This window comes from Macaca nemestrina, chromosome 13, assembly GCF_043159975.1.
Source record: "Macaca nemestrina isolate mMacNem1 chromosome 13, mMacNem.hap1, whole genome shotgun sequence".
NCBI classification, from domain to species: Eukaryota; Metazoa; Chordata; class Mammalia; order Primates; family Cercopithecidae; genus Macaca; species Macaca nemestrina.
The window spans coordinates 43,797,441-43,812,194 of NC_092137.1; the positions used below are offsets into that span (position 1 = coordinate 43,797,441).

The following is a 14,754-nucleotide window of genomic DNA, read 5'->3' on the forward strand; positions in this document are numbered from 1 at the left end:
TCGGGTCCTTCTTAAGGCTTTTAAAATTCTCCTTGTAATATTCGTTTTAGTATTTGTGTGTCTGTGTGTTTAATCAAAAAATCTCTTCTATACTCTCTCCATCAATCTGTAAGAATGTAAAACAACCCAGAGTTTTTATTGAAATATAGCACCCACGGAGTTTAGGAGAACAGGTCGCTTCCCTGATGTCATTATGACTTTTTCATCAACCCATCAAATAGGACATTTGAAGCCTTTCTTTCCTCTTAGATTTATTTTCTTGTTCTTAGTATGTGTTAATCAGTAATTTTTAGTTTACAATCCACTGAAGAAAATTTTACTGATGAATACTCTTGAGGTATATATATAGTCCTTGTATTAAAAGCACCAAAACTCTGGCATTTTGATCAACTTTTAAATATGCAAAGAGCCTTTAATGTGCTAATTGTATTTAACTCATCTCCAGTGAACTACTTTAAAATATCCAAACTGATGATGACATGATGAGATTTTTTTTAAGCCTTTTTCAGAAAGGCTTATTTTTCAAAAATAAATTTTTGTATTTATATTTTCCCTCACTTTACAGATGCAGCAGCTTGAGAGACAAGTTATTGATGCTGAACGTCAAGCAGAAAAAGCTTTTCAACAGGTAGAGTAAAATTTTAGTTTAAATGTTTTTTCTGCCTCTACTACTCACATAAAGATTGTTTGGCTCATAATGGAAAGACAATCATCAGCCTGCCTCTACATCTTATCATTTTGACTGTTCATAGCTTGATCCATAAAGGAAATGGAGAATCTAACTCTATTTTGTCCATTAACAAATTTTCAAAGGAAAAAAAGGCTGTTTTAGGAAGTTTTATCTTCTGAGAAAACTTTTATGGTAATACTAACTATAATGGTTATGGTAATACTAACTATAATTAAGTTTTGTATATAAATATGTTAGTAGCAGCTTTATTTGTAGTCATAAAGAGTTGGAAATCATATGAATGCCATATTATAGGAGAATGAAAAAGTAAACTATTATCAACTCCATGAACCATTAGACAACCATTAAAATAATTGTTTCTAAGGCTATGCATTAATATGTAAAAATGCTTCGAGTTATATTAGGAAAAGTCAAACCTAAGAGTTAAAAAAAAGGCTGGGAGGAAACACCCCAAAATTTTAATGAAAGTTTAAAATTGTTCGAATTATGGAATCAGGAATTATTTTTTCCCCTATTTTCTTTTTCTTTCTTTCTTTCTTTTTTTTTTTTTTTTGAGAGGGAATCTTGCTCTGTGCCCCAGGCTGGAGTGCAGTGGCGCGATCTTGGCTCACTGCAACCTCTGCCTCCCAGGTTCAAGAGATTCTCCTGCCTCAGTCTCCTGAATAACTGGGATTACAGCTGCACACCACCACACCCGGCTAATTTTTATATTGTTAGTAGAGATGGGGCTTGTTGGCCAGGATGGCCTCAAACTCCTGACCTCAGGTGATCCGCCCACCTTGGCCTCCCAAAGTGCTGGGATTACAGGTGTGAGGTAGCGTGCCTGGCCCCCTATATTTTCATACTTTGAGTTTTTAAATATAACTTTTGTTTATTAAAAATTTTAAATTTTGTAATGACAGGGTCTCACTGTGTTGTCCAGGATGATCTTGAACTCCTGGCTTCAAGTGATCCTTAATGTCCCAAAGCGTTGGGATTACAGGTGTGAGCTCACTTGCTCAGACAGCTTTTATTATTTTTAAAAGATGTTTTGATAAGTCATATAACCCTTTCTGGGCCTTGCCAGCAGTAAAATGAGCAGTAAAATGATGGGTTTGGACGGGCCCACCCAGCCTTAAAGTTTAATGATTCTAAATCCATAGCTTCTCATTTCATGAAAAGATCTCAGTCATATTCAGTTTAATCAATGAGTTCCAGTGAGTTCTGGTGTTCTGCAGCACTATAGAGTAATATGGTTAACTATAATTTATTGCATATTTACAAAAAGCTAAAAGAGCCAGCTTTCTATATTTTCATAAAGCCAGAAGAGAGGATTTTGAATGTTCACAACACAAATAAATAATAAATGTTCGAGGTGCTGGACACACTAATTACCTTGATTTGATCATTACACATTGTATACACACATGGCAATATCACTCTGTATCACACAAATATGTACAATTATTTTGTATCAACTAAAAAGGAAAAAAAGGCTTAAATACAAAATTATTTTTCCTAAGAAGCGCATATGAAATTCCTTATGCTTCCTCTAAGTTTGTCATGTTTCCTTCCTTCAACTTGAGTACTACCAAATCTTTTTTCTTTTTAATTTTTATTTTAGAGGGGTAAGGAGTCTGGCAACGAGGCTTTTCCCCTTGCCGCACTGCCATTCTTTCCACTAATTTTGGAAGTTGCAGTATCTGTTTGTTTAGTGGTTTGGCTTTCTGGCTGCTCAAAATTGAAGTCAAGTAAGCCTTCTGAAGGAAATTTATCACTTGAAATCCTTCAGAAGGACCTCTATATGTGGCAGCCATACCAAGTTTCTCATTTTCTTGCCACTGCCAATTATTTCTCTCTCTTTTTTTTTTTTTTTTAAATTGTTGAGGCGGAGTCTCGCTCTGTCACCCAGGCTGGAATGCAGTGGCCGGATCTCAGCTCACTGCAAGCTCCGCCTTCCGGGTTTATGCCATTCTCCTGCCTCAGCCTCCCAAGTAGCTGGGACTACAGGTGCCTGCCACCTCGCCCGGAAATTTTTTTGTATTTTTTTTAGTAGAGACAGGGTTTCACTGTGTTAGCCAGGATGGTCTCCATCTCCTGACCTCGTGATCCGCCCGTCTCGGCCTCCCAAATATATCTCTCTTAATTGTATTTGCTTGACTTACTATATTTCTTGTTTCACAGCATAGTCACATCTTCCATTTGACAATCAGAATTTCTGTTTCTGCCTCGTTGAAATTTGTGTCCAGGGCCACTTTAGTTGCAATTATTTTTACTACATACACTGGATTTCTAGTTTCTGTTACTGTTGTTCATATGCCAACTGGAAAAGCCACCTGTTCCTTCAGAATGCCAACTGGAATTCCTTCCTGTACCATTATGATTCCAATCTACTGTTCCACTGTTTGAATGCCAACCAACTCCAGAAGTACTATGGTTGTGAAACCAAGTCAAGGAACCTCCTGCAACACCCTAATGCCACGCAGGACATCCTTTTGGTCCACCACTATTCCTCAAAGAATGCAGAAAGCTGTTTCTCCACGTATTATTAAAGCCATCTTTTTCCCAATTCCAATCCTGCTGTGGAGGTCCAGGATGATGCCACGCTGGCTGACTGTAACTTTCTCTGTCTTGGTGAGGAATTTGGTGTTCTCAGCTCCATTAGGGTCACCTGTCATCAGAATTTCCTTCTTGGCTGCTACTTGTCGACTTTGTTCTTTCCGTTGTTTTATTAATTGAATGAGTTCCTTGTCAAAATAATCTTCTTCCTCTTCCTCTCCTTTTCCATCATCTTCTCTCTCCTGGGCATCAACGTTATCTTTGTTGTGAAATGTGATTAGCATATGCAGAAAGACCCACTTCTGTGGCCCCGCACATTTGACACTCATGACTAGTGCCCCTTTTTGGAGCTGTACACAATGTGACACAATATGCATTTTTGTTCTCCTACCATAGTGATCAGATCTGAAGCACTCAACCAAACCCTCTTACTCCATCAGGCCACTGAGGGCCAGGCAAGGGAGCTCCCTGATGCCCCAGACACCCCATTCAGTTTTGGGTGGGAGAGCCCACTCTGGACCTGCTCCCTACCAGACCCCATCACCCTCAATTTTCATTTTAGATTCAGCGGATACATGAAAGATTTAATTTTATAGAGTAGAGTAAGTACCTAATAGATTTCTAAATAAGCCCAATGTAGCCTAATCTTTGATTTTCTTAATTATGCTTGAAAAGGAAATCTTGTAACTTTATTAGGCAAGACTTCAAGCACATACAAGAGTCGAGAAAATAGTATAGTGAACCCCTATCACCCACTTCAACAATTAGTCAAGTCATGGCTCATCTGTACCTCCACCCACTTCCCCTGCCCCCCTCACACTGGACTATTTAGAAGCAAATCCCTGACATGGTATAATTTCATCCACTATTATATACTATACTAATCTAAAACCAAACACTCTTAAAAATCATAACCACAATACCATCATTATACCAAAAAATTACCGATAATTCTTCAGTATATCAAAGATCTAGTTAGTATCCAAATTTTTCCAAATAGCTAATAATTGCTTCTGTGTTTTGTTCTTTAATCAAAGTGGAATTCACATAACATAAAATTAACTTTTTTTTGGAGACAGAGTTTTAATCTGTGGCCTGGGCTGGAGTGCAGTGGTATGCTGTCAGCTCACTGCCACCTCCGCCTTCTGAGTTCAAGTGATTCTCCTGCCTCAGCCTCCCGAGTAGCTGGGACTACAGGCACCCACCACCACACCTGGCTAATTTTTTGTATTTTTTAGAGAGATGGGGTTTCATATTGGCCAGGCTGGTCTCGAACTCCTGACCTTGTGATCCACCCGCCTCAACCTCCCAAAGTCCTGGGATTACAGGCGTGAGCCACCGCACCCGGCCAAAATTAGCATTTTAAAATGAACAATTCAGTGTTGTGTACAATCATCACCTCTATCTAGTTCCAAAATGTTGAAAGGAAACTCATCTCAAAAGGAAACTGTATTCATTAAGCATTTAGTCCCATTTTCCCCTCCCCCTAGCCCCTGGCAACCACCAATCTGCTTTCTGTTGCTATGGATTTACCTATTCTGATATTTCATATAAATGGATTTATATACTATGTGATCTTTTGTGTCTGGCTTCTCTCATTTAGCAGAATGTTTTTGATATTCATCCATGTTGTAGCATGTATCATGCTTTATTCCTCATTATGGCTGAATAATGTTCCATATGTATATACACACACACACACACACACACACACACAAAATTTGTTTATCCATTTGTCTTTTTATGGACATTGTCTTTTTATGAACTTTCACTGTCCTCAATGTTTCCCGTGCCCTACCTATTCTACCTTTTCATCTTTTGACTATTGTGACTAGTGCTGTTAAGAACATACATGTATTTGTTTGAGTACCCCTTTTTAATTCTTTTATTTATATACCCTTTTTTTTTTTTTTTTTTTTTGAGATGGAGTTTCGCTCTTGTTGCCCAGGCTGGAGTGCAATGGCACGATCTTGGCTCACTGCAACCTCCGCCTCCCAGGTTCAAGCGATTCTCCTGCCTCAGCCTCCCGAGTAGCTGGAGTTACAGGCATGCGCCACCACGCCTGGCTCATTTTGTATTTTTAGTAGAGATGGGGTTTCTCTGTGTTGGTCAGGCTGGTCTTTAACTCCCGATTTCAGGTGATCTGCCCACCTTGGCCTCCCAAAGTGCTGGGGTTACAGGTGTGAGCCACCTCGCCTGGCGCTCTTTTTTTTGTTTTTAATAGTTGATTTGTTCAAATTGGGATCTACACTAGATTGACACATTTCATTTGATTCTTAAACTCTTTTAATCTATAGGATCTTTTTCCCTTTTTTCCTTCTTTTTTTTTTTTTCAATTTATTTGTATGGGTTAATTTGTTCTCTAAAGCTTTCCACATTCTGGAGTTTGCCAATTGCATACCTATGATGTGATTTAACAAGCTCCTCTACCCCTATATTTCCTGTAAAATATAGTTAGATCTAAAATTTTGACCTTTTTTCTTTCTCTCTTTTCAAGACTACTTCTTGGGTGATATTGTTGACTTCCACCAGAAGGTATATAATAATGTCTAGTTATCTCTCTTTCTCTTTTTTTTTTTTTGGTGGTATTAGTAGCCATTGATTACTTTGTTTAAATGAATGATTTCATCAGGGAGGTTATTGCTTTTTTAAAAATAGACTTTAATATTTAGAGAAGTTTTAGATTTACAGCAAAATTGATGGTATATGAAGTACAGAGCTTTCATATATCCTCTCCCCTCCAACACACGTTCAAGCTTTCTTCACCGTCAGCATCCAACACCAGAGTGGTACGTTTATTACAACTGATGAACCAACACTGACACATCATTATCACCCAAAGCCCATAGTTTACATTAGTGTTTACTCTTGTTGTTTTGTGTTCTATGGATTTTGACAAATGTTTTATGATGTGTATCCTCTTCGATAGTATCATATAGGATAGTTTCACTGCCCTTAATGTCTCCTGTGCTCTACCTATTCCGTCCTTCCCTCCTCTTACATCCCGGGAAACCACTGATCTTTTTACTGATTTAATCATTTTGCCTTTTCCAGAATGTCATATAGTTAGAATCAGACAGTATACAGCCTTTTCAGATTGGCTTCATTTTCACTTAGTGATATGCATTAAGGTTTCTCCATGACTTTTCAATTAGCATTCTTTTCAACACTAACTTATCCAGAATGGCTAAAATTAAAAGAACAACAATGAAGTGTTGGCAAGGAGATGGAACAACTGGAATTTTCATACACTTCCAGTAGTAATGCAACTTCGTACATTTATTCACTTTGGAAAGCTGTTTGGTAACATCTACTAAAGTAAACATTTGCCAGCCTGTGACCCAGCAATTCTACTCCTAGGTGTATACCAAGAAAAATAGGAACACGTATCCACCAAAATATAGGTATATGGACATGTGAAGCAACTTTATTCATAACAGCCCTAAGCTGAAAACAAGCAAATCATTTCACCAAAAAAGACACATGCAATTCTATGTTTATCACAGTGCAATTCACAATAGCAAAGACATGGAATCAACCAAGGTGCCCATCAATGGTGGGTTAGATAAAGAAAATGTGGTATATATACACCAGAGAATACTACACTGCCATACAAAAGAATGAGATCATGTCCTTTGTAGCAACATGGATGCAATTGGAGGTCATTACCCTAAGAGAATTAATGCAGGAACTGAAAACCAAATACCACATGCTCTCACTTATAAGTGGGAGCTAAACATTAAATACACAAAAGATGCCGTTTCCACAGTTTGAATCTATCTTGATCAGAATTCTTTTGACATCTAATAATGATCCCTGCCTAGAAAAATAAACAAGTTTTTCTTATTGTGAAATGCCCAATAAGTCTTACCAAGATAGGAGAAGATAAATGTAGGATATAACATGAGGGAAAGCCAATCTAAGACAACTGTAGAAATTGCTAAGAAAATTATGGGCAGGGCACATTTCAAGGTTAATTCCAACCCAGCTCTTCTCCAGGATTCCTAGAGGACAGTTATTTCAATTAGCATACAATGGTGTTCTAGACATATAGAATTAAAGTCCAGAGTTTGGAATAAGCAGTTAATTTTTCTTTTTTTGAGACAGGGTCTCACTATATGCCCAGGCTGAAATGCAGTAGTGCGACCATGGCTCGTTGTAGCCTTAACTTCCCAGGCTCAAGCAATCCTCCTGCCTCAGCCTGCCAAGTAGCTGGGACTACAGTCATGTGCCACCACACCCAGCTAATTTTAAATTGTTTGTAGAGATGGGGCCTCATTGTGTTACCAGGGCTGGTCTCAAACTCCTGGGCTCAAGTGATCCTCCTGTCTCGGCCTCCCAAAGTGTTGGAATTACAGGCGTGAGCTGCAAACTTGGCCTTTTAAAAATTTTGTTGTTGATTTTTTTTCTCCTCTTCCTCCTTCTCCTCCCACCTCTTCCTCTTTTTTCTTTTTTGAAGGGGAAGGATGAAGACAGGAGAGGAATATGAAACCTGTTTGGCAAAGTAAAGTCTGCATAGCCAAAGAGAAATCAAGGTGAATTCATGTTTCTCTGCCTTGGGAACAAACTTAAAATTTTAGCTGGATTTAAATCTAAACTCTCCCACTTAGTTGACTGAAAAAGCTTATTAGTTTCTTCAAGTCTTAGTTGTGTCACTTATGGAAAAGAGCTAATTGAGCTCATAGTCTCTTTATATTGTGTAGAGGTGTACAACACAGTGATTAAGAACACAGACTTGAGCCAAACTGTCTGGGTTCAAAGTCTGTCTCCATCTCTTATCACCTTTTCAACTTGGGCCTCAGCTTTCTATCTATACAATGTAGTACTATCTAATACCTAGCTCGTAGGATTTTGGGGAAATTGAATAGTTACTATGAGTAAAGTACTTGGAATATTTCCTGCCACATAGAAGTGTTATTTAGCCATTATGAAAATTGACTCTGATTTAAGTAAAGTGCCTGGCATGCAGTCAGCCCTTAATAAATGGTGGTGGTGGTAGAAGTACGATTAGTAATGTGAGGATCTATGCTGTGCCTGTGTTTTAATACTCTTTGGCTGATAGTACCAAGTAGTGATATTCCCACTTACATGTCTACAAAGGCAATAATTAACAGTAAAATCATAAAAGCCTACTTAAATTCTGTGAAAGAAGTGCAGCATTCTCTGTCACTGCATGCCAGATGTCTTAGTCTTTTTCTGCAGAGGTGTACTGAGCCGTATATGCATGTTCCTGTTCAGTCGTGCACCTTGCAGCACACATTTGTTGGTTTTGTCTGCCTCTCTGACTTTCACCACTAAAAATAGTACTCAGCTGAAACCAGCTCAACTCTCTACTTTAGCATTGTACATTTTTCTCTTTGTATATTAATGAATGGCATCACTTCTGTATCAATTAATGAAGTTGTCTGCAGAAAAAGTCACACATTTGCCAGATAAATCTTATACTTAATGTTCTAGTACATCCCCTTCCCCTCCCCTCCCTTCCCTCCCTTCCCCTTCCCTTCCCTTCTTTTCTCCTTCCCTTCTTTTCCTCTTCCTTTCCCTTCCCTTCTTTTTCCTTCATTGTCTTGTGTTTTCTGACTTTGGCCTTCCTAGTAGCATCTCTCTTTACCTCTGTACCCTGGCTGTCTCTATATGTCTCTCTATCTGTTCTTCCCTATCTTTCCCTTCCCTTCCTTTCTCTCCTTTAACTGCCCATATTATGGGAAAAAGAGAAAGAAATTGAGGATGGTTTTGTTTTGCCTTAATTTAAAATTCTTAATTCATAATACGTGGCAAATTTCTTTGTTTGTGAAAATTAAACTAAATTAAGTATTTTTTATTTGTGATTTTCAACTATCTACGCCCCGCCCCCAGCACTGCTCTGCTCCGATTCCTTGGGTCTTACGAGATCCAGTGAGGATTCTTTAAAAAAGGATCCTTGTTCCCGATTCAAGGGAAGCAAACCACAGAGGTTTGTTGTCATCCGGGCCAACCACTGGTCTTGGTAAGTTTGACAGGAAGGACTTCTCTCCTTTGAAGTTGTTCTTTGAGGATATTGAGTATAAAGTTATTTAATTCTATGTGCTACATCTTTAAGCAAAAAGACACCAGGATTGGTTATTTTAGACATACTGCTACCCCCATCACCAAAAAAAAAAAAAAAAAAAAAGAGAGAGAGAATTACAAATCTCTCAGAGTTTCTGTAAGTTAGCAAAACCTGTAGGCATTTCTTTTTGTCACACTTTAAATTTATTTAGTGCATATGTTGTTACACTTCAGAAGGACTTTTTTTCTTTACGTTACCTCATAATCTAAAAGTTGACAGGAAATACAGAGAGCAGATGAATTCTCATGCACTGATGAGGTCACCTTTTTGGCCTTTACAAGACTAAGTGTTAATAACTCAGAGTAACTCAATCCTTTGCTATCTTTAACAATTTCCATGGGACTGTGGCCTATCTGATGTTTATGTTGCTTAAATCAGCTTGCCTTTTCTCATTTCACCATGTCCTAAGACTCAAACAACTGTATTTATCTTAACCAAAAAGGAATGTTTTGCCACTAAAAGCAGTACTCAGCTAAAACCAGGTCAACTCTATAGTTTAGCTTTGTACATTTTTCTCTTTGTTTATCAATGAATGGCATCACTTCACTTCTGTAACAATTAACTAAATTGTCTGCAGAAAAAAGTCACAGATAAATATTTTATTGCCAGATAAATCTTGGTAATCTTTATACTTAATGTTCTAGTACATCTTTTTTTTGTTTGTTTGTCTTTTGAGACAGGGTCTTGCTCTGTCAGCCAGGCTGGAGTACAGTGGTGCGATCTCAGTTCACTGCAACTTCTGTTTCCTGTGCTCAAGCAATCCTCCTACCCCAGCCTCTGGAGTAGCTAGGACTGCAGGCATGTGCCACCACATCCATTTAATTTTTTTTTAACCTTTTTTTGTTGTTGTTGTTGAGATGGTGTCTCACCATATTGCCCAGTGTAGTTTCGAACTTATCAGCTCAAGCAATCCTCCAGCCTCAGCCTCCCAAAGTGCTGGGATTACTGGCATGAGCCACCACACCTGGCCCTAGTGTATCCTTATTGTTGTTGTTCACAAGTTTTGAAAGCAATATGATCAAATTAACCCAGTTCTACTTATGAGTACTCCTGTGAGATAGAAAAGCAGCAAAGAGCATATTTGGAAAATACTGACATATAGGATTCATTCCCAAGTATCTGATTAGGTGAATACCTTAATATATTACATTTATTTATGCTAACCAAAGAAGGGTAGATTATTGCCCTATAAAAGTATGTGTGTTTTTATTTTATCCTTTGGGGCTTGATCTCTTGCCTTTGTGTGATTCAGGCATGGTGGCAGCATTTAAAGTTGCCTCTGACCATTCTAACACATGAGCTAATCTTGCTTTACTGTAAAGTTAGTTCTTAGTATTATTATTATGATTATTATTATCATTATTGAGACTGAGTCTCACTCTGTCACCCAGGCTGGAGTGCAGTGGCGTGATCTTGGCTCACCGCAACCTCTGCCTCTTGGGTTCAAGAATTTCTCCTGCCTCTGCCTCCGGAGTAACTGGGATTACAAGCGCATGCCACGATGCCTGGCTAATTTTTGCGTTTATAGTCTAGATGGCGTTTCACCATGTTGTTCAGGCTGGTCTCAAACTCCTGACCTCAGGTGATCCGCCTGCCTTGGCCTCTCCAAGTGTTGGAATTACAGGCATGAGCCACCATGCCCAGCCTGAAGTCATTTTTGACTCTTAATAAATCCATGCTGCCCAGTCATTCTAATATCCATGACCTTGTAATGGATATTACATTGCAATGCTTTGCTATATGAGGCCCAACCTTCATTACATGGAAAGCAAATTATTTAATGATCTTGATTTTCAACTTCTGCAAGAAAAATCCTACGTTATAATCATGGAGTACTATGCCAAAATAATTGTGTTGTAAATGTGATTCGAATGATTAATTAATTTGCAGTAAACATATAAAAATTGTAATCAACTTGCTGATTTCCTTGATAACATGTCAGTAAATTTTGACACATTCTTGAGTTCAAGTTTTCTAAGAAGGTTTAAAAAATATTTTATAAACATGTGGCCTTCCCTTTCTTATGAGATCCCATCCAAGTAGTGTAGCATGACATGCAAAGATCTGTGTGTCCCTCTCCTTATTCGCAGCCTTATATCTGGCCATGTCCCCCATTCTCATATATATATATGAGAATGTATATGTATATACATTTTTTAATGTGTGTATATATACACATTTATTTATGTATACACATTTAAAAATAACTTTAACTGTTATTTTAGACTCAGGGTACATGTGCAGGTTTGTTACATGATTATATTGCGTGATGCTGAGGTTTGGGATATGGATGATTTCATCACCCAGGCAATGAACATAGTCCCAATAGTTTTTCAGCCCATGTCCCCATCTCTTGCTCCCTGTCTCATAGTCCTCAGTGTCTGTTGTTCCAATCTTTATGCCCTTGGGTGTTTAATGTTTAGCTCCCACTTATAAGTGAGAGCATGTGGTATTTGGTTTTCAGTTCCTGCATTAATTCTCTTAGGATAATGACCTCCAGTTGCATCCATGTTGCTACAAAGGACATGATCTCATTCTTTTTTATGGCAGTGTAGTATTCCCTGGTGTATATATACCACATTTTCTTTATCTAACCCACCATTGATGGGCACCTTGGTTGATTCCATGTCTTTGCTATTGTGAATTGCACTGTGATAAACATAGAAGTGCATGTGTCTTTTTTGGCAGAACAATTTATTTTCCTTTGACTATATACCCAGTAACTGGATTGCTGGGTCAAATGGTACTTCTGTTTCTTTGAGAAACCTCCAACTGCTTTTTTTTTTTTTTTTTTTTTTTTGAGACGGAGTCTCACGCTGTTGCCCAGGCTGGAGTGCAGTGGCGCGATCTCGGCTCACTGCAAGCTCCGCCTCCCGGGTTCCCGTCATTCTCCTGCCTCAGCCTCCTGAGTAGCTGGGACTACAGGTGCCCGCCACCGCGCCCAGCTAATTTTTTGTATTTTTAGTAGAGACGGGGTCAACTGCTTTTTATAGTGGCTGAACTAATTTACATTCCCACCGACAGTGTATAAGTGTTCCTATTTCGCCACAGCATTGCCAGCATCTGTTATTTTTTAATTTTTTAATAATAGCCATTCTGACTGGTGTGAAATGGTATCTCATTATGGTTTTGAACTGCATTTCTCTGATGATTAGCAATGATGAGCATTTTTTCTTATGTTTCTTGGTTGCTTGTATGTCTTCTTTTTTTTTATTTAAGTATTTTTTTCGAGACAGGGTCTTTCTCTGTTGCCCAGGCTGGAGTGCAGCAGCATGATCATGGCTCACTTGCAGCCTTGACCTCCCAGGCTCAAGTGATCCTCTCACTTCAGCCTTTTGAGGAGCGGGGACCACAGGCATGTGCCACTACACTCAGCTAATATTTTAGAAATTTTTTGTAGAGATGCGTTCTCACTGTGTTGCCCAGGCTGGTCTCAAACTCCTGGGCTCAAGCTGTCCTCCCTCCTCGGCCTCCCAAAGTGTTGGGACTATAAGCATGAGCCACCACACCCACCCAGCCTGTATCTTCTTTTGAGAAGTGTCTGTTCATGTCCTTTGCCCATAGCTTCTGCACAGCAAAAGAAACTATCAACAGAGTAAACATACAGCCTACAGAATGGGAGAAAATATTCACAAACTGTGCATCCAACAATGGTCTAATATCTAGAATCTATAAGGAAGTTGTTATTGTTTGAATCTGAACAATCTAAACAAATCAACAAGTAAATTTTAAGTAACTGGAAAGTAGTCTGGGATTTAAAATACTCCGAACAATCTATTTTGTCATTCTGTTTGGAAACAATCAGGAATCTTTGTCATGCCATAGCAATTTATATATAGAAATAGAAACTTTTAATTCCCTCTCAAAAATACAGTCACATCTCGATTATGTATAGTGGACAGGAATAAGGTTAGAAGTGGGAAGAAGGAAATAGCGATATGGATAATTACAATGGGAGTAATATTTGCAGCTCCTGCTTTCTCCTATGGGAAATAGCACTGGAAGCTGTACTGGGATCCCCAACAGTACTCTTGGGTTCTGTGATTTGCTAGAATGACTCATGGGACCCAGAAAAGCTGTTTTGCTCACGATCACCATTTATTACAGTGAAAAGATACAGATTAAAATCAACAAAGGAAAAGGGCACATAGAGTGGTGTCCTGGAGAAATCAGATATGAGCTTCCAGTTGTCTTTCTGCTGTGGAGTTGCACAGGGATGCACTTAATCCTTCCATCAATGTGTGACAAAATATATGAAATATTGCCAACAAATAAGCTTACTCAAGCCTTGGTGTCCTGGATTTTGATTAGAGGTCGGTCATGTAGGCCTGAAATATCCACTTGACTGTTCTTAGTCAGTCTCCAGCCCACCCAGTGGTCAAACTGATACATTTTGGCCCAGGACCCCAGGCGAACAAAAAAACAGGCATTTACCATAAGTCACACAATTAACATAAACTATGTGGTATGGCCCAAGATCTCAACTGTATTACTACAAGGGCAGCCTGAACAGTCAAGATATTCCAGGGCATCAGATGTTGTCTCCCAAGAGCCAGTGAAGGACCAGTCCTTTCTTTGGAATGTGGAGGATCTGTGCACCCAAGTCTACTGAGTTAACCCTTTGCTGAACAGGAATTTAGGGACCTTGGGATCAAGAATGTTTGGGGGAAGTAGGTGAGGAGTGCGCTGAGGTGGGTGGATACAACCAGAGGCTCTCCTAGAAGTAAAGAAGCAAAGTAGCCTAAAAACACAAAGCATTCCACACTGGAGGCTATACTTGTATACACATTTGTGAGAGTTTATTTAACAACCAATTTGAATTCACAGGTGTTTGTTATTGGCCAGTCTCTGAATAGTTAAAATTCTTAAATGGTTCTGGTTAAATGAATGGAAAAACAAGTGAGCTGTTTTCCATATGGTTGTGGTGAGATGTTTTAAAAGGCATCTTGGCTTTTCTGTGGACCTCTTAGCTTTTCTGTAGACCTCTTATTCATATTAATTACCAAGGAAGGCTGAATCCTGTCTACAGAACTTGGTCTTAATAGGACCAGTTGGTAAGTAGGTTGCTTGTAACTACTTTGTGGTCTCTCTCTCTAAGAGATTTTGCCCCTTTTGCCAATAGTTTTCTTGCCTAGGAAAGTTGTTTGCCTAAAAGTAATGGTCGAATTAAAGAGCTTCAGACGGGAAGGATGCATCCAAGGAGCTCTGTAGCATTCATTCATGTAATAACAACTTCCAAATTGAATGTGTTATTCAGGGTAAAAGAACAGTTCCAAACCATAGTTTTCCAGGACTATAGACCTTTCCTAAGCAATAATAGGACTATTTTATGTGGCTGCCCAATGTCTGTAGGGTGGCTTGCTTTAACTTAATAAAGGGACACTAGATGTAGGTCTGGTCGCATTTATTTTTATTCTTACTCAATTACTTTTGTTTT

General features: G+C 38.7%; 1 protein-coding gene across 7 annotated transcripts in view; it reads left to right on the plus strand.

Annotated features, from left to right (window-relative positions):
- LOC105464933 (pleckstrin homology, MyTH4 and FERM domain containing H2) overlaps positions 1-14,754 on the plus strand; it is a 126,781-nt gene that overhangs the window by 32,041 nt on the left and 79,986 nt on the right. For 6 of the 7 annotated variants that reach the window (XM_011713070.3, XM_011713076.3, XM_011713073.3 and 3 more), the window contains one exon: positions 566-628. In XM_011713070.3, the coding sequence (XP_011711372.1) occupies positions 566-628 (63 nt within the window). Of the gene's footprint in view, positions 1-565; positions 629-2,790; positions 3,305-14,754 lie in introns of those variants that run through there. The other variant, XM_071076639.1, reaches the window with a different exon arrangement.